Source organism: Grus americana, chromosome 29 (genome assembly GCF_028858705.1).
Source record: "Grus americana isolate bGruAme1 chromosome 29, bGruAme1.mat, whole genome shotgun sequence".
NCBI lineage: Eukaryota > Metazoa > Chordata > Aves > Gruiformes > Gruidae > Grus > Grus americana.
Window position 1 is genome coordinate 2,867,084 of NC_072880.1, and position 27,091 is coordinate 2,894,174.

A 27,091-nucleotide genomic window follows, 5' to 3' on the forward strand; every position below is an offset into this window, starting at 1 on the left:
CGGGGGCGAATCCAAGTAGGAGGAAGGGAGGGGGGAGGGCCAGCGGCCTGTACTGCGCATGCGTGCTGCGGGCCGGCGCCGCGTGTCGTGTCTCGTGTTCTTGTCCCTCCCCTCCTCCCCCCCCCCCCCCGCTGCCGGATGGTACGGTCCGGGGGGCGGGGCTTAGCGGGGGGGGGGGGCGAATCCTAAGCGGGGAGGGGCGCGGGCGCCGCGCGCGAGCCGGCGGCCGCCGCAGGAGGAGGGAGCGCTCCAAGATGGCGTCGGCGGGGCCCGAGTCGGGGGGCAGCAGCGGCAGCAGCGGCGGCCTGGCGGGTACGGGGCTGGGCCCGGCCCGGCGCCGGCGGAGGGCCGGGAACGTGCGGGGGGGCTCTGCGGGGTTCGGGGTGTGGTGGGGCTGGGGGCTCTGGGGCTGAGGGGGGGGGCGCTGTGGGGCTGAGAGGACGGCTCCGGGGGGTGTGTGTAGTGCTGAGGGGGGCTCTGTGGGGCTGAGGGCGGCCCTGAGGGCGTGGGAAGTGTGGGGTGCGTGGGGCTGAGGAGGGCTCTTTGGGGGTAAGGGGTATGGGGGGGCAGGTGGGCTGTGGGGGGCGTGGGGCCGGTAGGAGCTGGGGGTGTGGTGTGGGGTGAGAGGTGCGGGGGGCGTGGGGCTGGGTGCGTACAGGAAGGGAGTCAGGGCCTGGGCCGGGCCCTGCGTGGGGCCAGGACATGGGCAAGCCCGTGGGCTGGGGAAGGGCTCTCGGGGCGGGCCGGGAATGAGCGTGGGAGGCCGGTCGGTGCTCTGGGGTGAAGCCGGGGGTGGGGCAGGCCTCTGGGTCCGGGGTGGGGGACACACGAGGAGGAGGTTGAGCTCTCGCAGGGGGTGTGGGAGTGAGCGCTGGAGGGGTATGGGCCGAGGCCTGAGTGGGATGGGCTTCGCAAAGCCCGGCTGGCTCCGTGGGGTGGGCTGGGGCTCCGTGGGATGTGCTGGGACCGAGCTTTCCCCGGGGAAGGTGGGCGTAGGGCCGCCCTTTTCCTGGGGAGGAGGAGGCTGCAGGTGTGTGGCAAGGACCCTCCAGGCACGAGTGGGGGTCCGGGGGGCTTGAACCCCCCCTACAGAAGCGTAGTTGGAGGGGGCAGAGGGTGTTGGGGAGGGCGGCTGGGTTCTGTTAGAAGGGGCGCTGCGATGGCGTGGGGGGAGCAGAGGAGTTGGTGCCAGGGGAAACTTGACTCCCTGTTCCCTTCCCTTGTATTTCTGGAGCCTGAGCCATGAGTCAGGTCCGCTGCCACCCCCCCAGGCAGGCGGTCCCAGGTCCGTGGACTCGGCTGCTGGGGTGCAGAAGGGCGAGGGGAGCCGAAATGTCTTCCTTTAGTCAGGAGCATGCCGGGGAAGGGGAGGATGGCATCTCCCTGGCGGAGGCACCCTCTTCTCTGCTGCATCTGGTGTTGGGCAAGGCGAAGGTAGCTTGTCAAAGCCTTTTGGCACCTGTGGGAGGCAAGATATTGTGGGAATGTAAACATCTTCTGGTTAGATTTGTTTTGAATAGAACCGGAGCCGGTAAGAGTCAAGGGAAAGGTCTTGAAGTCCTCCGATGGGTGCTGAGGGTTTCTCTTGCTCTGCTGATTTAAGATGCGAGCTGAACCAGAAATACACTGGGTTGGAACTGGGCACTGTCCTCATCCCTGCGGAGGGATAGTAACGAGGGATGGAAACATCTCATTTGGGATAAAACAGGGCACTTTTGGTCCTTAAACCTGTGACTCTGCCTCCTGCCAGCATTTCACAGGTCTGCCAGTGTTCTTGGGCAAGTCGAGAGCCGTATTCCCCTTTCCTACTGGCATAAACCAGCTTCTTCATGCTAGTTGGTGGCTAGAAACCAAAATGACTTTCTCAAAGCCTTGCAATTTGCATTTGGCAAGATCCACCACCCTTCCTGAATTTCTCTGGTAGAGAGTGACCAAGCTTTTTATTTATTATAATGCAATATGCTGAAACTTCCCGGTCAGTGTGACAGCACTTGTCACCCAAGTCACAGCAAGGAAAGAAGGGACCTGCGGGAAGGCTTGCAGCTGAACGTCGGCTTCCCTCGGTGCTCTCGGAGCGTTGGTGTTTTACACCCTAAGCCTCGCAGCCCTCATTCTCTTCTAGAAGTATTTAGGACCAGATCGCTCAACACCACCATAAAAGAAATTACTTTAATTATTGCAGCAGAGTTGGTGAAGTGTCGTCTAGTGGGGATGTCTGTACGTCCCCGATTTTCTGGCTTCTTAGCTGTGTCCTTTGGGCAGCTTTGAAGACAGACATCTGACGTACCCGCTTTGTCTTTGCTCGCCGTGTGAGCAGGCACGGGGAAAGTCGTACCTGTCGGTCCAATAAAGCCAGTTTTGTGAGGAAGAAGAGAGCGCTTGGGTCTTTATTGGATGCAAAGTGCCTCAGCACAGGGCTGAGCATCCAGGGGCAGGACCCCCGGGTCTTTTTCTGTTGCTTTGGGGCTTCCTTTGAGATCTTGATCTTCTCCTGTGCTTGCCCGTCTTCTGAGCTGAGAAGGAGGAGCCGGCTTCAGAAAGCTTGAAGGGTTCCAAGTGCATTACTTAAGAGAAAATATGCAAGTAAATGAGTAAATCTCTTCTCCCTTCCTGATGGAATAATTGCCATTGTTTGCATCTCCGGCTAGCGAGGTGTTGGCTAATGCGCGTTTCCCACAGGATTTGAATTCTGGTTGTGACAGAGCCTCCGCCGTGTGACGTGTGTGATAAGTGAGGTACGTTCACCTCGGCTGATCCCCGACGGCTGGGGCTGAATTCAGCCCCACCTCTGGGAGACTCGGGGCCTCTCCGGGCCGTTGCCCTCTGCCCCGGGCAGTGTTTGGGCTTTGGGTAGGACCTGGTTCCTCCGCAGCTTTTGGAGAGGACAGGTAGAGCTGGGGATGACAACAAGAGCTGTGAGCCGAGGAGAGCGATCCCGAAATGGGTGCTGGAAGGGCTCAGGTGCCCGAGGAGCAGCTCTGCGGAAGGCAGGGGACAAAAGGAGGCAGGTTGTTGTTTCGGACGTGAGGTTTTGCTTTGCTCCATGTAAACCTTAGTCCACATCATAAAAGCCCTGCCGCGGCTTTTTGGGGTACCGTCACCCTTGGTGGTCCGCAGCGTAGTTTGCCCCGGGGGGGCTATTACTCTATTACTGGCATCATCCAGCATAGATGAAGGGGATGCGGATGATTTGAAACCTTTCTGGGCCAGGCAGGCAGCAGTTCCCCCTCTCCTTGCCTCGACGTGTATTTAACTCTGGGGAAATACCCAAAGAGGTTTTCTCATTTTGCTGCTTTCGCTTCGTGAAGTAGCGCATGCCAAAAAAATGCTAATGTGGGATTTCAGTTGTTTGGCTCTTTGTGCCTTGGGTGCCGTGGCTGCTTTATAATTACGGGTCCGAGGGAGTTGAGAGTTCATTGTCACCCTGGCTTCAGGCCCCTCCCTGGAGTCCACAGACAAAAGAATTGCTCTCAAAATGGCTCAGTCACTTCTGGGGACAGGGAAATCATCCTGATGCATCTGAAGTGACCTCAGAGCAGGATCCTGAGCTGCTGAGCCCTTAATGTAGGAGTGAAACACCCAGAAAGACTTGCCCCCCCCCCCGCCCCCAATTCCTGCAAGAGGGACAAAGCTTTCTTGGTCCCACCTAGCCAAGACTGAGTGTGCAGGAGGGAAGATGATTTTATTAAATAGAAACATCTGAACGGCTCATCATCCTCAAGCTTAAAATAGGACCGTCAAATGACTCCAAGTCCCGTCTCTGTTATAAAAATCTCTCTTCTTCCCAACCATCAGCTGTGAAATCTCCGTGGGTGTCGCAGGTTAGTATCGTCAGCCGGGTCCTCTCGCCCAAACTCTCGCCGTCCCTTTTGGTGCCGTGGGAGTCGTGCTCGTGTGTGATGCCCACCCCGGTGCAGGGCGAAGCTCTCTTTTTTTTTTTTTTTTTTAAGATTGAGACAAAAGATTACCGTCAAAAGAGCAAAGGTAGGAGCCAGCTTGTCTAAATAAATGAGAAATTTGTCTCTTGGAGGGAAGCTCATCTGGCAAAGCAGTAGCTAGAAAGCAAGTGAGAATCATGTGGTTTTGGGGGGGCACCAATGACCTGGAGTGCCATTTCCTGAATTATAACTGAATTTCCCTTTGGAAAGTAAAAGCTGCTCCTCCCTCCCTCCGACTCCGCTGTGTATTGTTGAAAGGGGCCAGTCGGTGTTTTATTTCTCTTCCCCGCCACCCCCTTTAGCCCTGCAGGGTGCAAAAGCTTTTTTTTTTTTTGAGATGGAGGTGACTTAGTGCTGCCTGCGCTGCTTTCCTCTGCTCACCCAGAGCTTCCTTCTCCAGGGCCAGGGCTTCGTTCTCCCCCAAACAAGGTATCGTACTCGTTCTTGTCCTTTCTTGATTACTATGTAATAGCGGTGATTAAATGTATTATCTCACCGCATCCCTGCGGACTCTGCCTTGTTTAAAAAGCAGAGCGCTCCCAGGGCAGAAAAATACCTTACAACTGACCTAAATCTTACTCTTCTGGGAAAGGAATGTTTATCTTCCCCCAAATTAAGAAGGTGCCGCGGCAGGCGGGGTGCTAATTCTGGTTTCCCTGTTGCCAGCTCCCTCTGGGGTCGGTTTTGAGCAAGTCCCGTAATCGCTGAGCTGGAATAGGGGCTGTTGACACGCTTCCTTCCCGGGGCTTGGTGATGTTTGCAGAGCGGGGTGGAAGAGGAATGCTCGGAGCATTTATCGTTAGCATTCGTGTCCCCAAAGTAGCTCCTGATAGCCGTAAAGATGGACTTTAAATTCATCGACACCCTGGAAAAGCTGGTACCTTTGTGTCTCTTGAATAGGCGTTGCTGTCTGGGAGCGGGGATCGGCTTAAATTTTAAATCATTGAAGTGTTTCAGTGGAAAGCGGGAGTAACACAGAGCTGTAAAATCGATGGTCTTTGGCCAACGGTAGGATTAATTTTTAAATGACAGAACCTCGTGCAAAGCCGACGTGCCAGAAGATGCTGCTGTGGGGAAGGAGTGTCTCCCCAGCTTTTCCACAGGTTACAGGGACAGGAGTTGCCATCAAATACTCTGGGAAGTGGTCTTGTCCAAAACGCTGTCAGGAAAAATTAGTCTGCCTCTCTCCTCTACTGGGAAGCTTGAGATAATCTCATTCCTCCTCCCTCCGAGATAGTTTTGCTATGAACCATACGGAAAAGCAATAACAGGAATACCCGCCGGCCGGTGTCTCGCCCGGCTGCGTTAGCCGTGCGGAGCCCTTGCTCGTACGTGCCTTGTTTCCAGCCTCTTCCCTGAAGCTGAAGGTAGTCTTGCTGAACTTGCTCACTGATTTATTTTCTCTTCATTGCGATTTTTGCAGTTCTGTGGTGTTATTTCACCCAAGCAGTTCGATAATGACCAAAGAGTTTGCGTGTCCGTTCTACCAGATGCTGGAAACTTCTTGCTTGCTGTCCTTTTGTCTTCGGAGCTTCCACCCTTTAGTCCTACGATCGGCCTGTGGCTCCGTGGGCTGTCTCCATCCTCTGCTGCTGAAGACATTGTGCATCTGAGTCTCATTCATTTGACTCGGAGGGTTTTTTTTTTAATTTATTTCAAATGTTTTTCAGTGGAGAGTGTAACTCATTGTCAGTCAAGATGTATTCGTGTTTCCGTGCGCATTTAGACAGGGTTTTGTTTGCCGGTCTCTTGTGACAGCTGATCTTTGGTCAAGGACTGCTGTGCTGACGGGACGCAAAGGAGAACGGGTTTCTTCCCAGCCCTGGTGCGTTGTGTTGGTTTTGGGTTGGGGCTCCCAAATAACGAGTTGCCGTGAAGCACGTCTTTTCCTGGCATCGCTGGGATAAGCCCCAAACGCTGGATCCAGAGTTTCAGCGAGGTCAGCGCTCGTCTGCTGACGTGAGCGCTGTCCCGTGCTCACCAACCTCCGGGCGATGGAGGTGGAAGCCCAAAGCCGTCCTCTCTGGTATGTTCTCCGCTGCTCAGCTCTGCAGAAGGCAGAGGAGTTGCTTGCTTTGTTGGTTTTTTTAATTGATTTCTAGATGTCGTGCCTGGCCTCAGCTCTCTTCTGGGTACTTAGAAAATGCTGGTAACCTTGCGCGTGGAAACCTCTTCTTAATTCTGCCCCTGGCCCCTTGGATTAAAAAATTGCTTTATTTCTCCATGGCTGGGCCTGCTGACCTCCTCACCAAGCGCTTGGCAGTTTGCTGGTGAAGAGAGATTGAGGAAAGGTTTACTGTTTCTGCAAAGCAGCGAGAAGTGTCCAGATAACGTTACAGAGATTGCGTCTCCTCTAGCTTTCCCTGGGCCTTTTCCCAACGCGTCACCCGCTTGCCGACGTGGACGCGTCAGCGGTATCCAGTGACTTTCAGGAGCGTCCCATTCCTCCATCAACAGGCTCGTAAAACAAATGTAGGGGAGAGGGAGATGTGCTAATCCGGGGCAGTAAAATCAGTCACGCGTACATCAGCTGCCGGCTGATGTGAAAGATAACCCTGAACAGGAATCTGCAACGTGCAGGAGCTCTTTATCTAGAAACTGAATTCACGATAGAAACTGAATTCACGAGCTTTCTTACGGCAGCTTCGATGCCGTTGGTTTAATGTCCGTAACATAATTTATCGGAACAAATCTATTGATGCAGAGAATTTCAAAATTATTACTCACTGCTTGGCCTTCTGGCCAAGATCAAGTGTTTGTAAGTGTTTTATCTTCCTCTGGAGGGCCGTGCTCTGCGCTGGCAGGGGCGGGCTGCGTGATCTCACGGGTTTTCTTCCATCTCCAGCTGCTGTGATTAAGAGCGTTGGCTTTGACTCTTAGTTCAGGCCAGATTTCTACAGTTTTCCATAAGAGCTTCCTGAGAGAAGCAAAAGAAATATTTGGGGCTTTTATCTCCCAGAGCCGTGGAAGAGGTTTTTATCGTGCGTGACTAAGGTGCCTCGCTCAGACGTGTTTTGCTTGCAAAGTTTGGACCTTCGTTTTCTTCACTAGTGTAAATAGGATTTCTTTTCGTGTTCCTTTAACTTTCTTGGGGAAAGCGTCTCTTTGTTTCTTCGAGTAGCTGAAATGTCAGTTCACTGCGACAACTGTATAACCTTTTTGTTTTTCCTCATATAGATTTCAGCTTTTTGTGCTGCTCGGTGATGTCGTTTCGAAGAGGTAGATGTATATACGTGCTTAAAAAATAGCATGGTTTCTTCCTCTCCGGTAACCAGCAGCAAAATGCCGCATTACGTAACTGTCTTGGCTTTTGAGGATTGACAAAACTCGGTGGGTTGTTTTCCCCTAAATAAGCTGCTACCGCTCTCAACAAAAGCTGCTGTTTTATTGAAGTGTGTTGTGTAAGCGCTCTCCTGACATCTAAATTGCTCCGCATCCCTGTGCGCACCAGCAGGATTGTTCCAGCGGGGCTTTTCTGCTTTGGTTTCTGCCTGGTTTGCACTTTGAAGAAAAGAAATCTCGCTGCTGTTCCCGTTGGCAGCCGTGACCTTGGATTGGGGTGGGGGGGACTGATCCCCACAGACTTTTTTGGGGGGGGGTGGTGGTTTACAGGCAGAGGAACAAAACGCATTGGAGGATTTCTGTGCAGACAGCAAGTTGGACGTGTCCGTAGAGACTCCCAACGTACTACACGTCCTCCAGGTAGTGTTTGGTGGGTCTGGCTCGGGCTCACGACCGACTTGTGTGCGCAGAAGTGCTCTTATCGATGGTGCCACCACCTGCAGGCAGAGTCCAGGTGAGGAAGGAGAATATTCCCATTTTCCAGCATTAAGAGGACCTGTCTGGGGAAAACCCAGCTGCCTTTCTCGCCCTGGCCACTTGTTTGGCCAAGATAAAGCCTGCAGGCAGCGGCAGGACCGGGGAGGAAGGGCAGTGCATGCCGGCGTGATGTGTCCTGGCGCTCGCCTTGCCCTGCTTAGACGCTGGAGAGTTGAGCTTGATGATGTGTTTGGGTGTGCTAACGTTTTCACTTTTTATTTTCGTCTAAAACATGAGGCGCAGCTAAAATCTGTCTGAGCAGCTCTATTTAAAAATAGAGCGAAGTGAGTGTTTGTCCTGGCTATACCAAATTAGCATGCTCGTTTGCTCGATGAGTGAGGATCTGACCCGAATGCCTTATACACGCTCCTTCCAGTGAAATATTTGTCCAAACCGTTTGACCAGGTGCTATCGCCACAACTTCTCTTTAGCTTTTTTTCCCTGGCATTTATCTCACGGTCTGTAAGAGTACACTATCTGTTGCTGGCTGAAAATAATCCCGGACAGCTAAGGCTGTCGGAAGGCAGATAGCTATTTATTTAGGCTGATTCAACTTCCAGTAAACAGCTCTGAGGAATGCTCTGAAATCGCCCGTGGGGATTGCTCCCAGAATCATGAAAGAAAGAAAAAAGGAAACTTTTTGGGACATGGTGAATTCATTTTTGGACAGGACTTTCTAACCCTGATCTGTTTCCTTTGGCCAGAATTAACTGTTTAGGGGTCTCGACCATTTTTTCAGTTGTCAGTCTGGGTCAGAATGACGACTGATGAATTCTTTCATTTTAGAGGTGTTTAAACAGATCCAGAAATAGCAGCTTTTTTTGAAATTACTTCATTTTGTTACGTTTATGCCATCAAATTTAACACCTTTGCTTCTCCAAGCAGCGTGTGTGTGGGATGACACAAAACTGCCTTTACATAGCAATAAAAAGAAGTGGAGAAAACTGAAATGTTTTCATACGGAAACCTCTGAGTTTTTTTCTCTGACCTCAGCTAGTAACAGTTTTGGTAATCGAGAGAGCGTGTTTTTGCAGGAGGACGCGCGATAGACCCGTACGTGGCTTCAGTCGGAGCCGAGCAGACCTCATCGGCTGCGTGTTCATCCTTGTGCTTGGGGATGAATAAGTGTTTTTGTGGTTTGTTTTTTTTTTTTATCATAGTGAAACAGGAATTACCTATTTCCCAATCAGCAGCAAATTTGTTTGGAAACTAGCGGGAGGGAGGGAGGGGGAGCTTCCTGCCATGGAAACTGGGTGTGTTGGGACCGGAGCAATGGTGCAACTGCACCGATGCTCTGACCACACGCTGTGGCTTTCCCTTCTTGACTCACCCTTTCTTGTAACCAGCCTGATAGGGAAAATCATTGTCGTTGCTTCCCAAATCACTACACGAAGGGGCAAACTGAGACACCGTGCTCTTGGGGCGGTGGGGAAGAGGAGACGGTGAAGCCGGTGCTCTGGTCTGCGCTGAGATGCTGTACATCTTCCTTAAAATCACGGTGAAACTCCCAAGGTGAAGACACGCCGTGGTGTGGCAGGGGACAGAGCAGACGTGCTTTGGGATGCCAGCTCTTCCAACCAAGGCTCGTTGTAGATTCTCACTTGTAATGTTTGTGTGTGATTAAGGCAGCAGAGAGAAGATTTGCTGCTGGGTCCTCTGGCGAGAGAGCTTTAGTTAAATCCTAGTGGAATATGGTTTTGCACAGATGATTAAATATTAACGCAGCGAGTCTCCAAGGCGATGAGGCTGGTGATGCTGCTTCGGGATTGCTTAAATCACGGGGCTTTTAGAGGTTTTGATTTACATAATTACAGATACTTGCTTAAAAAAAAAGGCTTAATTGCTATTGAACAGGTGTTCTGTTGTGATGCCTGGGATGTTCCCTCCGTCCCCATGTCCTGATAGATCTCGGCAAGTTCAAAAACCTTGTGGCAAGGTGACAGAGTCAAGCTTTATTGGTTTCTTCTTAACACGCTAAGTCACAGGAGCTTCCTTCTAGCTGGAGATGCTCCCAAATCTGGGCCGGTGGCGAGGGGAAGAGGGAAGGGAGGCAAGAGGTAAAGTGGGGCGGCCGGCTCCGAAGAGCCCCGGGCGGGGAGGGGGAGGATGAGAGCCAGCTGCGAGAAACTTCAAACGCCAAAATTAGAGCTTGTCGGGACAAACTTTCTTGTCTTTAAAGGAGGATGAGAGAGGGTGGGAAGGCGGTTGGAGCCAGTCGTTCTGCGCTCGCTTTGTTTAGCAAAAAGCGTTTGTCACGGATTTTTTTTTTCTTCTTGTTTGCTTGTTTAATATGTATTGAAATGAGAACTTTGATCATGGGACAAGGGGATCAGAAGGCTGCTGGGTTTTGCTGTTAAGTACCTCTGCTCCTTTTGCTGAAATGCAGGTTTTGTAGAGCTGTAGGGCTTGATGAAATCACAGCGTGAGTCTTTACACCGGTTGTAACAGGCGAGCAGAAGGGGCTTCTCTGCTGAGCGAGCGGTGGGTGGACCCAGAAGGATTTTATGTAGTGATGCTTAATCTGGTAAAACAATTACTGGACGTCAGGGGAGGCAGCCCTGCGCTGTGGTACGATGGGGGAGTTGCTCCCGGGTGGCGGCGGTTTTATAAGGCTGTGGTCATGGCTCCCACGTCAAAAAACCAGTTGCTGTGTCTGAAGCAGTAAGACAAAATGAAAGAGCTTGTCTGGTTTTCTGGGCTGGAGGCAGAAAACACGTCACTGTTGTAGGGATCTGCCTGGCAGGGGCAGCGTCCCTGTCCTGGGAGCTCTTGGGCTCGATCTGGCTGGTGGCTTTGTGGTGTAGACAGACATGGCAGAGGGGCGGTATCATCTAATTGCCTTTTTTTTTTTCCCCTTACTGTATCCAAAAAAACCCAAGATGGGAATCCAGGCCTAAAAGATAAAAGTTAGTACGTCAGCTCGAACATATTTAACACCACAGCAGTTATGAAAATCCCTGGCCTTGGTTTGAAGCAAAAGGGTTGATGTTCTGGGCCTTTTTTAATAAAAGATCCTGAAAATAATTTTAAGGTAAAGCCTGGTCGGCGCATCTACTGAAAGACTGCCGAGCGCTTGGCCCTCCCATTTCTAATTAATAGATGGCAGTAATCCTGCAGAGCCGTGTAACTCCATCGAAGGCAGGGATGTTGCTGATGCCGCCTCTGAGGGTGGCCCAGCGTGGTGGTGTGCAGCCAGGGGAGTGCTGGAAGCCGGCTGAGCGGGGCGGAGCAGACCCTACCTGGTAGCACCCACACAAAGCTGAGTTTGGCCGGCGAGCGGTAAGCAGAATAGCATTTCCTTGTGGCTCGACAAAAATTCTCTCTGCTGTAAGAGGAGAAGCTGGGAAGAAATCAGCCGTGAGTCAGTGCTTTTTCAGATGCCTTAAAGTGTTCGTTCGAACCAAGGCGGTGTGTCAGGCTTTTTTGCGATGCATAATAACGATGAACCCTTTCTGAGTGTGGCTTTATTCTTTTGACAGGATCATCTACTTTCAAAAAATCACTCACCCCTGAGGTAAGTTTCTGACCAACAAGCCAGTTTGTTCCCTGGCTGAGAGAATGCCTAATTCCAGATTTTTCTGCTATTTTTTGCAATCTCATTCAAGTTAGGGGTAAAGCAGGCAGTGGTAAGTATGGTAAGCTGCAGGTACTTATTTGGGAAATCAGAGCATTTCTCTTTACCAAGGGAATTTCTGCTTAAAAACCCAGCTTCTGCTGGAACTGAACAATTCTCGTGCCACCAAAACACCACGTAGATCTCCTGCCGCGAGCAAGACGTTCAGCTCGTTTTGACTGAGAAACACCATTTAACAACTGCGTGTGTTAGAAGATGATGAGTCAAGCGAGCTCTTGTGGCATGAATCAGAGATGAATTTGCCACCTTCCTAAAGTGTTTCCTCAAAGACTTGGCCCTACTGCAGAAAGCTGAAACCCTCGAAGACGTTGGGTTTTACATCCTTGGTTCTTACCATCTTTTACTCCAATCCTAGATGCCGGGTGGTTCTGGGCAGCCAGGCTCACAGACAATAAAGAAAGGGCACAGAGGAGTGGACTCCACCGGTGAGACTACCTATAAAAAGGTAAGTTGCCACTTGCACAACTCATTTGTCTGTCGTTCTCCTCGTTGCGATGCAAGCGCTGCGCAGAGCAGCGACATCTCTCATGAGGTTCGGTGTTAGATGGTGGGTAACGTCTGTGACAGTCGCTGAAGAAGATCTCAGAGGAAAGGAACCAAAGGACTGAATATTTGCTTCTTAGCTTCTCTTCTGTAGCCTTCTAAAGAGAGGATTATTTTTAAACTTTGCCCATTAGCAACACTTCCTAGGCTTCTTCTGGCTTATTGGGTGCTTTCTGTGCTCTTTGGGCACAATAGTTTCTATAGATCTTGTGGCATTACTGGAATTTGCTTTACAAAGGGGAGATTGTTAAAAAGCCCGTAAATGCGGGTATTTTGCGGACTCTGCTTCCCGTTTGTTGGACTTCATCAGATTGGGCCGACTTTCTCTGAAGCGAGGTTGACTTCTAGGATGTAGATTAATAGGTAACGGCTTGGTATGGGCATTTCACGCTTTGTGTAAGCAAAGCTTCTGCTCTGAAATCTCTAATCCGGATGTACCTCCATCTGTCTGCTGGGAATCGGAGCGGAAGGGAGGAATTCAAATGGTGTTTCTGCAGAAGCCAGCTTTTGTTATACTGCCCTTTTTGAAACTGCCTGTGTCTTCAAGGTTGGGATCTGACTTTCAGTTTCCCAGCAAATTCAGAGGTGGAAGGTTAGGCAGCAGTAATAGGAGAGAAATGTAGAAGTCAATGGAAAATGCCTGAAATGTTTCTTACAAGGATCCCAGAAACCTGGTGGGACACTGCATGGTATTTATCTGGGGATGAGACGAACGGACAGTGTCTGTTTTCCATCCCCTCCTTTTCCAGGGGTGGTAAGTTGTCTTTTAAAATTCTTTGCCCTATAAAAGCGATTGTAAACAGGCAGTCAGCTGCTCGTGCTGGCTAATAGAAGAGAAAAATACTTGTTCCTTGGCAACCTGGCCCTGTGGCTCTGTGTTCACAAACAAGGCAGCATTGCTGCTCCGTGTTGGTAAGTTCTGCTTCTCAACTGTGAGACTGTCCTGGGAGTTTAAGCAGGGCTAGGTGAGCCGAGCAGAGATCTGTTTGCAAGCAGCTTTAACCTTTAGGGGGTAAGGAAGGCAAGCAGCGTCAAGTTCTTCCTCCTTCCCCATCTAATACTGAAGTAAGTATCGGACGCAAACAGGTAGCTGAAGTAGAAAAGGACGTTGTCGACAAGCTGGAGTTACGGCCAGTTTTTGTTGCTGTCTCTCCAGGGAACTGTGAGCAGGTCTCTTGTGGCTATGATAACAGAAAACCAGTTAAATGGGAGAAATGTTCCCGTTTGTTTTACCAGGCTTCACGGAGGATGTGTGTCTGGGGAAAAAGCTTGAAATGTTTGTCCCCCAGATACCACGGTGTCCTCTGTTGCCAAATGCTTTGATCTACGTGATTTCTTGCATGTGGCAGGGGGCTGGGCTTTGTTTAGCTTAAGGAAACAAACACAAACTGTTGGATCGTGAGCCCTGGATCTTGTTCTGGGTCCAGTTGCTTTATGTGTAAGCCAAGTGAAATGTCCGTGAGCTGCAGTGCACAAATCCAATCTGCACCTGCTGCAGCTTCAACGTTTCCAACGGGCTTTACAGTGGAGTTCGTATCTCTGGGAACCGAGAGGCCATAAAACATCGGGGTGTTGAGCAGATCTCATCTCATCCGGGCTGTTCTGGGAAAGAGCCCTTAGCACGAGCTAGCCTGAAGCGCATCTCGGTGGTCTGAGATGAGATCATGCGCTTTGTAGACAGAGGAGGACTCTTGATGTGAATAGCTGGTACAAAACACAGTCCTACGTTGTTCTTGGATGGTTTGTGCAGAGGATGCAGGAGTGGGATTTGTGTCTATGTGGATTTTAAGTAAGCAGTGAGACGGAGGAACGCGATGGTACCGAACAGAAGTGTGTGTTGGGTGCTGGCCGGGCCTGCCTTGTCCTGTAGAAGACCCAAGTCCGTGCCCAAGCTGGGGAAGGGCAAGCTTCAAAGCCTCTAGTTCAGAGACCTGGCAGGCCAAGGTGCCAAGAAGTGTGTTTTTTCCTTGGGGCACAAGATAATCTGTCCCTGGATGTCTCCCACCTCTGACTGCAGGGTGTAGAGATGAGTGCTGTGGGAGGACGAAATGAAGTTCAGTCCTTTTAAGGACCAGCTGGACGTTGATTCCAGTTCAAGTCCTTTACTGCTCGACCACCCAGAGTGCAAATATTGAGCAGGATGCTGTCAGAGGTGTAGGGGTGTTCCCATCGCCAAAGTGGTGTTACTCGATGAGAAAGAAATTACGGAAGCTGGAACCAGTAGGTGTAAAATACCCCAGCTGACAGCGCTGTTTTAAACTGGGGGCTCTCTTTAACTCCTTTCATTCCTATTTCCAGTCTGCTGCTCCACACCATCTAACTCGTTTTCTGTGCCCCTCCAGACAACATCATCTGCCTTGAAAGGTGCCATTCAGCTGGGTATCACACACACAGTTGGAAGCTTGAGCACCAAACCCGAAAGAGATGTTCTCATGCAAGATTTCTACGTAGTAGAAAGTATTTTCTTCCCAAGGTTGGTGCTTGCTTTCTTCTCTCTGTGGTGCTTTGATAGTGAGTAGCAGCATTAGTCCCTAACCCTGCTCGCACACGAGGAAGCACCAAACCAGGACAGCTGGCTCTTCCCTATATACATCCACCGTTGGTGGCGTGAACAAATTCAACGCAGGCTTGCTGTTGTGTGTGCTTTCGTGTGTCCCTTTCGGGTGGGTGCTTTCTAGCCCCCCAGTGCGCTAGAAGCGGCCAGCCAGTGCATGTTTGCTTTTAGGGCAGTTTCACGTACAAATACTTGTGTGTGCTTCTCTCCTTGATCAGTGAAGGGAGTAACCTGACCCCAGCTCATCACTACAATGACTTTCGGTTCAAAACCTATGCTCCAGTGGCCTTTCGCTATTTCCGGGAGCTGTTTGGGATCCGACCAGACGACTATCTGGTAAGTTGGTGGTTGGACCACATTCCCATTTGTTGCGTGCTCTGTGCGACGGGTGTTTGTGCTCTTCCCCCTCTTGGTGCCGTGAGGCCCCGTTCTGAGCTCCATAAGCGCAGCAGTGGATGCTGATGTGACCTTGGGGTTTGCCTCTGTTAATGTTTAAAAGGAAGAGCCTTCGCACTGAAGTTTCCTGTTTCCTCACCCTGCTGTGTTTCTCACCTTGTCCCCCTCAGTACTCGCTCTGCAACGAGCCACTCATTGAACTTTCAAATTCTGGGGCCAGCGGATCCCTTTTCTACGTATCCAGCGACGATGAATTTATCATCAAAACGGTTCAGCACAAAGAGGCTGAGTTCTTACAGAAGCTGCTGCCTGGCTACTACATGGTAAGTCACTTGGGCGAGGCTTTCCCTGCAAGCTAGGGAAGGGTCCCCCAAATGTACGAGTGTGATAGATACCGGTGTGTACCGCCTGGTAGGTGTGAGTGGAGGTTTGATCTGTGCCCCAGCTGAGTGGCAGCTTCTCTCTCAGCTGTCCGGTGACAGTTATGGACTGACACCAGCTACCTGGGTGTCACGAGCCTGGCGTGCTGCGCAGGGGTCTCGGACCCTTTTGGAAGGTTGCAGGCTGCTGTTAATTTTAGGAAAGTGGCTATAGCAAAAAAGGTGCTTTCAGTTCTGGAGCAAAATCAGATCCCACCCCGAGCGTGATGTGTGTGTGATCTGACTGCTCGTGTTTGTGCCCAGCCTGGCCTTTACAAGCCACCTCTGTGAAAGAGAATTTAGCCGTCAGAGTCTTGCCATATAGAAGTGCCTTGGGGTTTTTGATGGTGGTGGGGTCGCAGGCCGAATTCCTTAAACTGCTTCTGAACCCGCAAATATTTGTGCTGTGATTATATCCCAGAACCATGTTATTTTTCTTCAAAATTCTGTCTAGTGTTTTCTGCAGCTGTGAGAGTTCAGATCAATCTCTGTCCTGATGTATTTAGCTTGACCTAAGCACCAAATTTAAAGAGCTAAGCACAAGATCTTCCTTTGCTCTGATGCTTCTCCAGCTTAGCTTCTGTGTGAGCAAGCAGCAAACTCCTTCCTTCCATCCTACAATCTTTCTCCGACCCATTCAGCTTGCAGAGAGGTTATTATCAACTGTGGACATCACCCGTCTGTTCCCTGTGTTCACCTGCCCTTGTCTCTTAGCTCCTTTAGCAATGGCTTTGAGTCATTGCCAGCTCCATTTCGATATAGAAGCACGGGAAGGAGCAAATAACTCCTCTAACTGGCACGTGAATAAGCAGAATGGCTTTGAAGGTATTTCTTTGTCTTTGGCGTTTCAGAATTTGAACCAGAACCCAAGGACGCTGCTGCCAAAGTTTTACGGTTTGTACTGTGTCCAGGCCGGAGGCAAAAACATTCGCATTGTCGTGATGAACAACTTGCTGCCACGCTCTGTCAAAATGCACCTGAAATACGACCTGAAGGGCTCCACCTACAAACGCCGAGCATCCCAGAAGGAGCGGGAGAAGGTCTTCCCGACATACAAGGACTTGGATTTTATGCAGGACATCCCTGATGGCCTCTTCTTAGACTCTGACATGTATAATGCTCTGTGTAAAACGTTACAGAGAGACTGTTTGGTAAGTGGAAGGGTGGTGGGTGGTGTGGAGAGTTATTTCCTTTTTTCTGAGCCTTTCCCACGAAAAGGCGGCGGCTGCTGCCCTTGTAGCCTCTGCCTGTTGGCTTAGAACCTGGGGGTTTTTTTGGTGGTGACATGGACAAGAAGCAGGAGCTGGACCTCAGTTTCATTCAACCTGAATTAAACCCAGCACTGCCTCGAAAGGTGGGGGAAGCGCTCTCTGCCAAGGTTGTGCTCTGGAGCAGGGCAGCATCCAGGGAGCGGGGCGGAATGCTCAGCTGAGTCTGGTCTCAAGTTGGGCGGCTGTGCAAAAGTCAGTGTTCCCCCCAGTTTGGGTACATGTCAGCACGGGAGCACCACCGATGGCTTTCCTCTAACTCCCTTTGGTGACTGTAGATGAGCTGAGTGTGCATGGGCTGTGGATTAAAAGCCATCCCCTCAGTATGCTCGGGGCTGTAGGCAAAAATGCTGACTACGCTTCTGAAAATGTCTGCTCTGACAGTTTCACTGGGCTTGCAATAATGAGCGAGCCTTTGTTGACTTCCTGCCCAGGTCCTGCAGAGCTTTAAAATCATGGACTACAGTTTGCTTGTTGCAATCCATAACATCGATCTGGCACAGAGAGAGCACGCGATGGCAGATGGGACGTCCCAGACTGATACGCGGCGACCTGCTGCCCAGAAGGCCCTCTACTCGACAGCCATGGAGTCCATCCAAGGAGAGGCCCGGCGAGGTGGCACTATAGAAACAGATGACCAGTAAGTCTGTGTCAGTGTTGCTGTTGCCAGAGAAATACTGCGAGGAGTGAGGGGTAAGACCCAAGCTTGGCTAACGGAGACTTGTCACGCAGAGCAGAGAGGTCTTGGTATCAAATCTTGTGCTTTTTTTCTTTGATTTCCCTTACTTAATGTACAAAAGATTTTCTCGCCTTCTCTGGCATTTGAGAGTTCTCTGCCCACCAGTTATTGGCAGCTTCAACTGGTTATGTCCATCCACGTCTGAGGCGTAGCGAGTGCTTTGTTAGGTCAGACTAACAGCCCATAAAGTCCAGCTGCCATCTTAGTATGGATGGTAGTAAACGGTCTGTACAGTTGCTTGGGCTCCTCTCATGGATGGGTTGGGATTAATCCTCATCTTCAATGAAATTGTTGTACGGAGGGGAAAGGGGTCAGTGTTCAGGAGGTTTAGCTAACTTACTGAAACAGCATTTTGCTCTTCCCCAATTCATTAAATGAACAGTAGGTGCCTCCCGCATGTTGACGCTTGTTAAATAGCTCACATAACATTGAGCCCACGCTAGGCTGCGTGAGGGGCAGTGGGCTGTGAGAACGCCCGGGTTCACGTTTGTGCCCCGTCCTCTTCTAGGATGGGAGGCATTCCAGCCCGCAACGCGAAGGGGGAGAGGCTGCTGCTGTACATCGGCATCATTGATGTGTTGCAGTCCTACCGGTAAGAAACGTTGAGTAACAGCTCTGTGCCACCCGAGGGTGAAGACGACTTTACGGCATTGTCTACCCTGCTTGTCAAGATTGGCTTCCAAGAAATAGTCAAACACAAAGAAACATTTTTTTAAAATTTTTTCATTTACCTCTTTCTATTTTCTTGAAGTTGGGCATTTTGGGATCAACTTCTAGGTCTTGTTTACTGTATTTAGTTCGTGTTCCCAGAATAGGTTTACTCTTTCGAAGTTGGTTTTGCATGCTGTGGTGGTTGTATCCAGGCACTGTGCAGGAAGTGGCAAGGAGAAAACAAGTGGTGACTTAAAATGGCCATAACCGCTTCTCCGTGTAAAATGAACACTAGCTGTAAGGCTTATCTTTTCCTTCTGTTTCTATTAAAATGCAATGTGCAGAGGGTTATGTATGTAAAGGCTCTGTTAAATGTCACTGCAAGTTACCTGCCCTTGATAAGCACGCCTGTGAAACTCTCCCTTTGGGAGAGTAAACCGCACAGTCGGTCCTGGTGTCTGTGGAACGGTCTCAGAAAAATGGGACAACGAAGAGGAGCCGAAGCCAAAGCAGTCTGCGTTTGGGGCTGCTTGGTCACTGTGGTCGGGAGCCAGGCTCAGTACTGAGCAAGCACGATAGGATGCAGACAGTGGTGTGAAAATTGTTCTCAATTCCTTTGTCAGATTTGTCAAGAAGCTGGAGCACTCTTGGAAGGCCCTTGTACACGATGGGGTAAGTGGAAAAATGCTGCTTTTTAACCCGTTTAGTAAGAATACCAGTGTCTTTTTAAACAGTGCCTGCTGTCCTTGCTCCTTCTGGGCATGTGTGTTTGCCCTCTTCTAGAAAAGTATTACTTTCAAGGTACTCTCAAAAACGTTGGTTTTGTTTGTTAACAAGTATTGATTGCTTTGTATATCATGCCTACTGTTTGAAGCGAACCTGCTTCTCTCAGCCGCTAGTGAGAGCGACTCTGGGAATCCCTGACTGTTCCTCGTCCCACATAGCGTGTGTTTCAAGGCTAGCGGCCTGAGAGAAGCTCGTGTTAACCTTGATGGCTTATTAATTCAGATTCACACATTAATGGCTGTCCCTTGGACTTCCAGGACACTGTATCTGTGCACAGACCCAGCTTCTACGCAGAAAGGTTCCAACGGTTCATGTGCAACACAGCGTTCAAGAAAATACCACGTAAGTACCTCTGCGCAGCTGTCCCCTTGGCAATTGCCATGGTTTCTGGCTTCTCCCTGCTCAGCAGCTGCGGTTTGGGAAGGTGGGTGACCGCGTGCGAGAGCTTTAGGAAGTCTGCCGTGCTGTGTCACCCCTTCCTTCCTCCTAGATTGTTCTTGCCTCACAGATGTGACCTTATAGGAGCTGTTTCATCCATCAGTTTGTTCCTTCGGGGCACAGTCCTCACGTCAGACTCTGTCACTGGAAAGTTGCTGTCTCGGGTCTTTTTACTCCTTCCTGAATGTGTTAGAAAAATGCTTTCTGGTTTGTGGTTTTTTTTTTTTTTTTTTTTTTTTTTGGTCCTTAAGTAAAGCCATCCCCTTCTAAGAAGAGCCGGTCTGGCACAGCAGTTCCTCGGCGGAGCTGTCAAGGAGGAGTGCCTTCCCAGTCGCACATGTCGTGCGAGACAAAAGCACAAGTAACGACAGAGGCGGATGTAGAGCAAGGTTGGTGCCTGGGCTGGGGGAAATACAAAAAAAAGCCTAGAGAAGTTATTTTTCCGCTTGTATTTGTCTAATCGAAGGTTGCCGCCTCCTGAGCTGTGCAAAACACTTCCATGTTGTTTTGTGGTCTTGCCGAGGGAGGGCCTGTTTTCTGGGGGTGGGTGCCAGAAACCAGATGGGCCCAAAAACTCAGAAGTGCCAAATGGCCTTTGACGGCACCATGAGAAAGCCTGGAGGAGCAGCGAGCCCTTCAAAGGCTTGGCCGTTTCCAAGTATTCTGTTTATCTGATGATAAACCTCATGTTTCAGTAGAAGCCAGTCTTTACTCACAAGCAGGAGAAGACCAGGTTGTGAATTGTTTCTGCCTGCTTCTTCATGGGATCTTTGGGCCTCATCCAAGCATCCGGCATGGCCCACGCTCCCCCAGGAAGCGGGCTGAGGTTGTGTGGCAGTGCCACGTGCCTCGTCTCTTCCCAACAGCTCGTGCCCATGGGGTTTGTGTCAGGGGAGAAGCTAGGTTAGGCAGTCATGTGGAGGCTTGGTCTCGGAGTGGAGAGCTGCCTGCAGGGCTGGTTCTTCGGTGCTTGGGTGTCTTAGATGTCTCGGGTGGGATCCAGCATGGATCCCGACCCCTGGCTAGTGTGGGAGCTCGTGCTACACGATCCCACTTGTGCTGGTGATGGAACAGTCTGTGCTTCAACTCAGGTTCCCACCTTGGTCGCCCAGATCTCCTGCCCAGGACCCTGCCGGTAGACGAAGCTAACAGTGATTCCATCGCAACAACCCTGTCTACTTCTTCCCTGGGCAGCGGAGGCCTCAACTCGCCCGCAAATAGGTAAGGCTCGTGCTGCTTCGGTGCATGGCAGGCCAGTGACTCCTGCGAGTGAGGCTCATGAGCCGGGAGAGGACTTTGTGCTGCTTTATGGATGTTTTGGGGTTTGGCATGCCTGCAGAAATACCCGTTTGTATGGCCCGCGTGTTGTGGAGCAAGTTCAGCGCTGTCGGTTCAAGCATGTGCAAGGGGGGAGCGTTGTGTTGCCGTTCCCGCGTGCGTTTTTTACAGGTGACTTGATCTTGCATCTTCTGCTTGGGCTGCGTGGGGGTCCCAGTGGCTTTTGGTTCCTCGTGTGTTCTGTATTTAACGGCGTTGTTCTGGAGTTGAGATACTCGTGCTAATTGAAGTGAGTTGGTGAAAGTGTCACTGTCAAAGTGTACGTGAAGAGCATTAACATGATGTTGGGTGATGCTGAATGCGACCTTCCTGCTGCTCTTTTCAGAGGGTTGGGCTCTCTTGCAGTTACCGACTGGGTTAGCATTGAGCTCCTCCAACTCCTCGGGAAAGGAAGCTGCAGGGCTGTGTGCAGGTGTGGTTCAAAGTGGCTCGGAAGTTGGAATGCCGGAGAGCCCTGAGGGAGCTGGTGGCTGTCTTTGAGTGTTTCGTTTCTTGCTGAAGTGGTAAGACTAGCAGGGACGAGGAGGAGCTGTGGTCAGACGATGATCCCTTTCATAGAAGTTGTTCCGAGGTGTTAACTTCTCTTCCTGGAAGCTGTCGGAAACCATCTTCCCTGTTCCTGACCTGTGCCTGTGCAGAGGCACTGATCGAAGTGTCTGCTCTCTCCTGAGCTGCAGGAGGTGCAATTGTAATCGACACCTCGTACTCCCTCTGTAAAACACGGAAACTTCTGGGTAGGGATCCTAAACCAGAGCTGCTCCTTTCCAGTACGTCAGCATGCCTGAGGTGTTCTTTTTACTTACTTAACCGCGGGTCTCTCTCCTTCAATCTCTACGTAGGTCAGTGGGCGTGCAAGTGCATAAAGCTGACAGCTCAGCAAAGGATTTGACTAGAACAGCTCCCGGCATCTTCCTGTCTAGGTGAGGGGAGGAATCGGACTTTGCCTGAAACCTTCTCCTGTCTAGAGGGTGTGCTCAGTGAGACTTACCCTGGGATTTGGCCTCACGCTTGTCGCTGGCCAGCGGTCGCAGAGGTTCTCTACAGTCAGTTCACTCCTAAAATGCAGTGCTGTGACGCAGCGTGTACGCTTACCCTACCCTGCGGGCACTCGAGCGTGTGGTTGCCCTTTGCCAACAGCCCATAAAACCATGTGCCGGTGCCAGACGGTGGTAACGAGGTCCAGGAGGGAGAACAGACCAGTGTTTTCTCCCGTGTGGGGCCTTGGGATCTGAGCTCCCTACATCAGACCTCTTGTCAGAGCCTTAAATCCACTGTTGCAACCTTGGGAGATCCATAAAGCTCTACACACCCTGAACAGGATGAAAGCGATTTGTGAATTGTTGACCTAAAACAACATAATGTGTTGAATGGATTTAAAAAGGGGTTTTTTTGTGATTTTTTTTTTTTTCCCCCTCTCTACAGAATCAGCCAGTCTAGTGGGGTGTTTACCACCCTTTGGGGAGGTAACCTCTTAAATCCCTGTAGCCCTGTGCAAAGGGGAGCGATCTCACCCAAAATCTCTCCGGCCAGAGCTTCTGCCCTTTTGGGGTGGGCACAGGGGGAAGGCAGGATCTGTCCCGCTCCAGATCTGCCTTAGGAACGCGAGCTCAGCCCTCTGGTCCGTGCTGTGACAACCTCGGTCTCTCTTTTGCAGCACAGCCTCACGCCTGCCTCAGAAATGTTGCCACGTGCCTCTGTTTGCGGTGTGCAACCTGTGTGTCGAAGACGTGCTCTCTGTGGTGGCGTAAGCGATACCGTGCAGGCACGGGTGCCCTCGTGAGGCTGGGATTCCCCTGGTCCTCAGCCCAGCTCTGTCATTAACCTCTAGCAGAAGGGTGGTGACGCTGGGGACGCCTAACCATCGGCATGCGCAGCTGGGAATGGAAGCTGCTGACCGGCATCCTGCAGCAAGGGGTTCCGTTTGAGAGGGGCACTTCTTTTAAGCACTGTAATTTAGAGGTGGACTCAGCGTTTTAGGTTAATGGTTGGACTCGATGATCCTAAAGGTCTTTTCCAACCTAAGTGATTCCACGATTCATCCTGCAGCCCTGCGTTAGGATAGCGCTGCTAAGTGCTAATTAAGACCTATCTCAAGGGCTACGTGCGCTGTAACCAGCACCGAGCGTCCTCGCCTTTAATTTCCGTGTAGGTCAGAAGCAGCGAGTCGCCAGTTAGAGAGCTCGGCGGAGGAGGAAGCCAGAGCAGCCCAGAGTAGCCAGGCGCACAGTGAGGCGTGATCAGGCAGAGAGGAGCTGTGCCTTCCTGGCGAGGATCCCCGTGTCTCCGTTGGGGTGTGTTTGCGTGGGGTGACGTGTAGCCTGATGACCGAACAGCTCGACGCTTCCTGTACTCTAGCAACGCATTAAGGCAACCGCTGCAGGCAGGCTGTGACGAGCCCCGGGTGCTCGCTGCGGGAGGGCCAAGCAGGTTGGGTGGGCAATCCTGAAACCTCCTCTGTTAGTCGCCAGAGAGCCCCGGCTGCTTGGCCTCGGTGAAGTACGCACCCTCAGGCTTCACTTCTCTCTCAAGGGGCAAAGGGAGAAGCTGTGGTCACCGTGTCCTCGGTAGGAAGCGGGGCAAGGCCCAAGCTGGGAACTGGAGTTCCTCAGCCAGCAGGTCACAACCTTTTAGCTTAGGATCAAGAAAGAAGCGGGGAAATAACGGGGTATTGGAGCAAAGCACATCGTCTTCCGTGTCCCACCTTTCCTCCAGGCGCTCAGCGTATCTTGCTGTCAGGCTATAGCTCGCATTCAGAGCGTAAAAGGTTTGTAAAAGGTTTGCCAGGAGCTTTTTCAAACAAGGGTGCCTCTGTCCGGAAAGGCTGAGACTGGCTGAGCTCCGGTGCTTTGTGGTTTCTTTGTCCCTGTTTTCACCCAGGACCATTTCTATGTTGATAAAGCACTTGAAGACTTTTTTTTAAAGAGGTGCTGCTGCTTGGCTGAACAAAGGAGCCTTGTTTCTAATGTCTGCAGTTGTGTCAGACTAGGAGGGATGATTTTCTAGGTTGTGTTTTGGGTGCCTGCCCCAGCAGGGATCGTGCTGCCTGTGCCTCCGTATTCAACCGGCCTAACAAACGCCTTTGTGCCATGCCGGGGTGTTCCCGTTGGCTGGGTACAGCAGGGCAGTCTTGGAAGTGGGACTTTTTGAGAGCTCACTTTTAAAAAGTGCTTTACAGGTCTCCCTCTTCTGTTTCCCCAGCGGCTCCCCGGGGCCTTCCATACCCGAGTGCTCCGCAGAGCTGAGAGAGCAGCTCGAAGACCTGCAGGAGACGGAGATAAGCTTTGTGAGTACTTCCCCGTTCAGGAGGAAAAGAGCAGCTCTGGAGGCGGATGGAGAATTGCAGGGGTTATGTGGTCCCTAGTCGTGCTGGGAACACGGGCACTGAGCGGGATGTCCGAGTCGGCCAGAGCAGGAGCAGATCTTCACCCCCCTTTGGTACGCGAAGGCTCAGCCTGCCTTGGGCTAGGCACCGTTCCTGCTCCTAGCGCTCATCCGCTGCCCCGACCGCCTTAACTTAGATAAGCAGGAGGCAAAGCAGAGACATTCCTCTGTCCTGAGGGCCCAGGCTGGGTCTGATGGCAGAGATAAAGCGGGGTGAAGCTGGCCAGGTGCATCGCGCTGTCCCCACGGCAGACGATAAATACTCACAGACCCTCCTGGTTTAGTGTAAGGTGGTGGTTGGGGAAAGCCTCAACTCCCCAGCCCCCTCCTCTGCCTCTCCCAGGGTGGAGAAGGTTTAGGGGAAGACCGGGCAGGAGACCTCCTGCTGCTCTTCCTCAGAGGAAGGCAGACCCCTTCCCCAGCATCTCCCCCTCTTTTCTCTTCACAGTGAAGCAACACCGAGACCGCCGCGATGGAAGCAGATTGTTCTGTGCTCTGCGTGGTCTGTGGAGTCTGACAAACGTTCGGCCCCTGTTGCTGATTTATTTTATTATTTTTTTTTTTTTAAAAGAAAATCTTATCTGGACAGAAACCTAAAAGCTGGAAGGCTGGGCTACGCTTAGTGGGATAGTATGAACAGAGACCGAGCCAGCACAGCTGAGCCTCGGACACCTGGAAGTCTCCTTACGGCAGAGCCCACCACTGTGTCCCTGCTGTCCTCCTTCCTTTGGAGCCTGGCGGGAGCGAAGCCGGCTGTCGGGAGGAGGAGGAGGAACTGCTCTGTGGGGGCTGAAGCCCTCTGGAAAAAGGATCTGACTTTCAGGGAGTTAGCTGCTTACGATGCTGACACCACAAACCTTGCAAGAACGGGCGACTCTTTGGAGTTACGGGGGGGAAGCGGGCATTAGAGCCTCGTTGGGGCAGTTTGCGACAGAGCAACGTGGTTTTATTTTGTATTTTAAACAAGTTTTTAAGTTAAATGTTTCTCCGAATTCAGTCATATCACTTCATTTTAGTCCTGCAATATAGTCTTTTTTTTTAATAAATAGGATTTTTTTCAGTGTTCCACCCGAAAGTGTCCCATGTGAGAGAGGCAGAAGGGGGGAGCAGATGCCGCACTGACGGCGGACGAGCTCCTCTCCCCCGCCAGCCGCTCTGGCTGCCGGAGCCTCCTCCGTTTTCAATCTTGCATCGCCCTGAGACAGCGACGAGGAGAGCTAGGTGCTGCGCTATGTTGCTCGGAGGACTTTGAATGTGCGAAGCTTTTAAGACGTCAGGGAGGTTTTGGATTGCTTTGTCCCCCGGTTTTTAAACTAAGCCCTTTGGTCCCTTCCCCGCCAAGCAGGGAGTCGCAGGTGAAGGGAGATCTTTGTAAGGGGCACACTTTTTTAGAAGTATTTCTTAAGCAAACGGACCAAACCCAGCCTGCTCCGTTCCCTTCTCCTGTCCTCCGTCCTGCTGCTGGCACGCCGTGCGAAACCCTTCCCTTTTTTTATAGCTCGGCTCCCTTTTGATATCTCGCCTGTATCGTAGCCACGGTCGACACCGGTGTTCCTGGTGGCTTGAAACTGAGATTCCTACGTAAATGGGACAGACTTCTGCCCCCACAAAAGTAGGGGGCATTTTGTGTCCCATTTTAAACAAAGTAATAAGCTGAAAGGAGGGATTGTTCTGCTGCCGTTTTCCCCACGCTGGCTGCAGACGCTTTACTCGAGAGATCTCAGAGCAGATGTTGGACTGATCTTTATTTTCACAAAATGATTTTTCTAAAGAAATGAAGTGACCCTTCCCCATGTTCCTGGTGAGTTAGAATCCTCCATTCTTTTTTTATATATATTAAAAAAAAAAAAGTAATTTAAAGTTTGCCCTTGCGGTAGTGCAAGGGGTTTCTATACTAATTAGCAATGATTGCTAAGGAAACAAAGAATGTAGTGGTGTAGAAAGGGATTTTTTTTTTAGTTGATGTTTCAGAGCCAAGTCTCTTCCCGCCTTTCCACTTCAACCTTTTAAAGTGGATGCGACGCAAGCTGATATTTTTTAAGAAAAAGCATTTTTTTTAAAAAAATCTATTATTTTTTTTTCTCGAAAGACCAAGCGGAATGGCCTTACTCCGGGTATCCGGATCCCCAGGGGGGTTGGTGGAGCACGAGGACGGTCGCTGTTCACAAACTGTTGGGTTCTCAAGGGCTCTCAAAACCTTTCGACGCCGATTTAACGTCACGACGAGACCCGTGAGCGGGAGGACGATCGGCTCGGGGACGCCCGCGTCGTCTCTGCTGGATCTTCCCGTCTCCCCCCTGCACCTCTGACTTGATCCAGCAGGTTACACTTTATAGCTGCAGTAACTGTCTATATTAGACACTCGTTTCTTACCTTCCCTCCTCACCCATACTTGTTTGTTTGTTTTTTTTTTTACCAGGAGGGAAGAAAACCAAGTCTCAATTTTTTTCATGGTTTAATATTTATGAAGTTGTATTTAAGTGTTGTTGTTTTTTCTTTTCCTGGGGATAGTTATTCAGCGAGTGGGGGGGGGGTGGCGTTTATATATCGATCTCTGCTTTGTAATGGGTTTTCAGAACTGCTTTTTTCTCGCGCGTGCGTGTTTCGAGGTGGCGGGCGACGGGTTTTCGTGTCTTTTTCAACACCCGAGCGGCTTTTCCCCAGCGCGGGGAGGGGACTTCGCTTCTCCCGCCGCACCGGGGAGGGATCGAGGAGCAGCCGACGCCGCTGTGACCTCCGCATCGAAGCCGGGTGATGGGACGGAGTGCGGATGGACCCCCCCTCGGCGTCGCCATCGTCGGGGCTGGGCCCCCCCATCCCCGGGAGGGACAGACCTGTCCCCCGCGCGTGACCGTTGTCCTTTCGGCTGTGTAACGCTTGTGGCCTCGTCCGCTGTGGGAACCACGCTGTCTCCGGGACGCGCAATACACGGTGTGCTGCTGAACCCACCGCCCGCCTGCTGCCTCTGTCTGGGGGGGTCCGGGGGGGGGGGGGGGATGGACACGGGACAGGCCCCCGTAGGGTGGCTGTGGGGGCAGGACCCCCGTGGGGTGTGGGGGGGGTGTGGAAACTCCTCGTTTCTTCCCCACCGTGGGGCTGGTGGAGGGAGGGGACGGGCCCGGGGGGTGGGGGGGGGGGTGTCTGTGCCTGGTGGCCCCCGGGGACGCCGCCGCCGCCATCGCGGCCC

At 51.4% G+C, this 27,091-nt stretch overlaps 1 protein-coding gene across 12 annotated transcripts; it reads left to right on the forward strand.

The window, feature by feature from the left end:
- Nucleotides 1–190: 190 nt before the first annotated feature.
- On the forward strand, nt 191–26,850 carry PIP5K1A (phosphatidylinositol-4-phosphate 5-kinase type 1 alpha). 12 transcript variants are annotated; one of them, XM_054806042.1, is made up of 18 exons: nt 207–312; nt 7,116–7,157; nt 11,237–11,271; nt 11,747–11,836; nt 14,277–14,407; nt 14,707–14,824; nt 15,055–15,207; nt 16,155–16,454; nt 17,006–17,211; nt 17,819–17,902; nt 18,585–18,633; nt 19,005–19,089; nt 19,437–19,574; nt 20,277–20,406; nt 21,363–21,443; nt 22,178–22,267; nt 23,722–23,806; nt 24,353–26,850. In XM_054806042.1, the coding sequence occupies exons 1-18, from the start codon at nt 255–257 to the stop codon at nt 24,353–24,355; spliced, it is 1,878 nt and encodes a 625-aa protein (XP_054662017.1). In that variant the 5' UTR covers nt 207–254; the 3' UTR covers nt 24,356–26,850. The 12 variants fall into 12 exon arrangements, 11 of the variants coding, with proteins under 11 accessions (XP_054662020.1, XP_054662016.1, XP_054662023.1 ...); XM_054806040.1 differs by lacking the exons at nt 23,722–23,806; nt 24,353–26,850 and adding an exon at nt 23,053–23,714 and having other exon boundaries at nt 205–312; nt 20,298–20,406; XM_054806039.1 differs by lacking the exons at nt 23,722–23,806; nt 24,353–26,850 and adding an exon at nt 23,053–23,714 and having other exon boundaries at nt 206–312.
- The last annotated feature ends 241 nt before the right edge of the window (nt 26,851–27,091 follow it).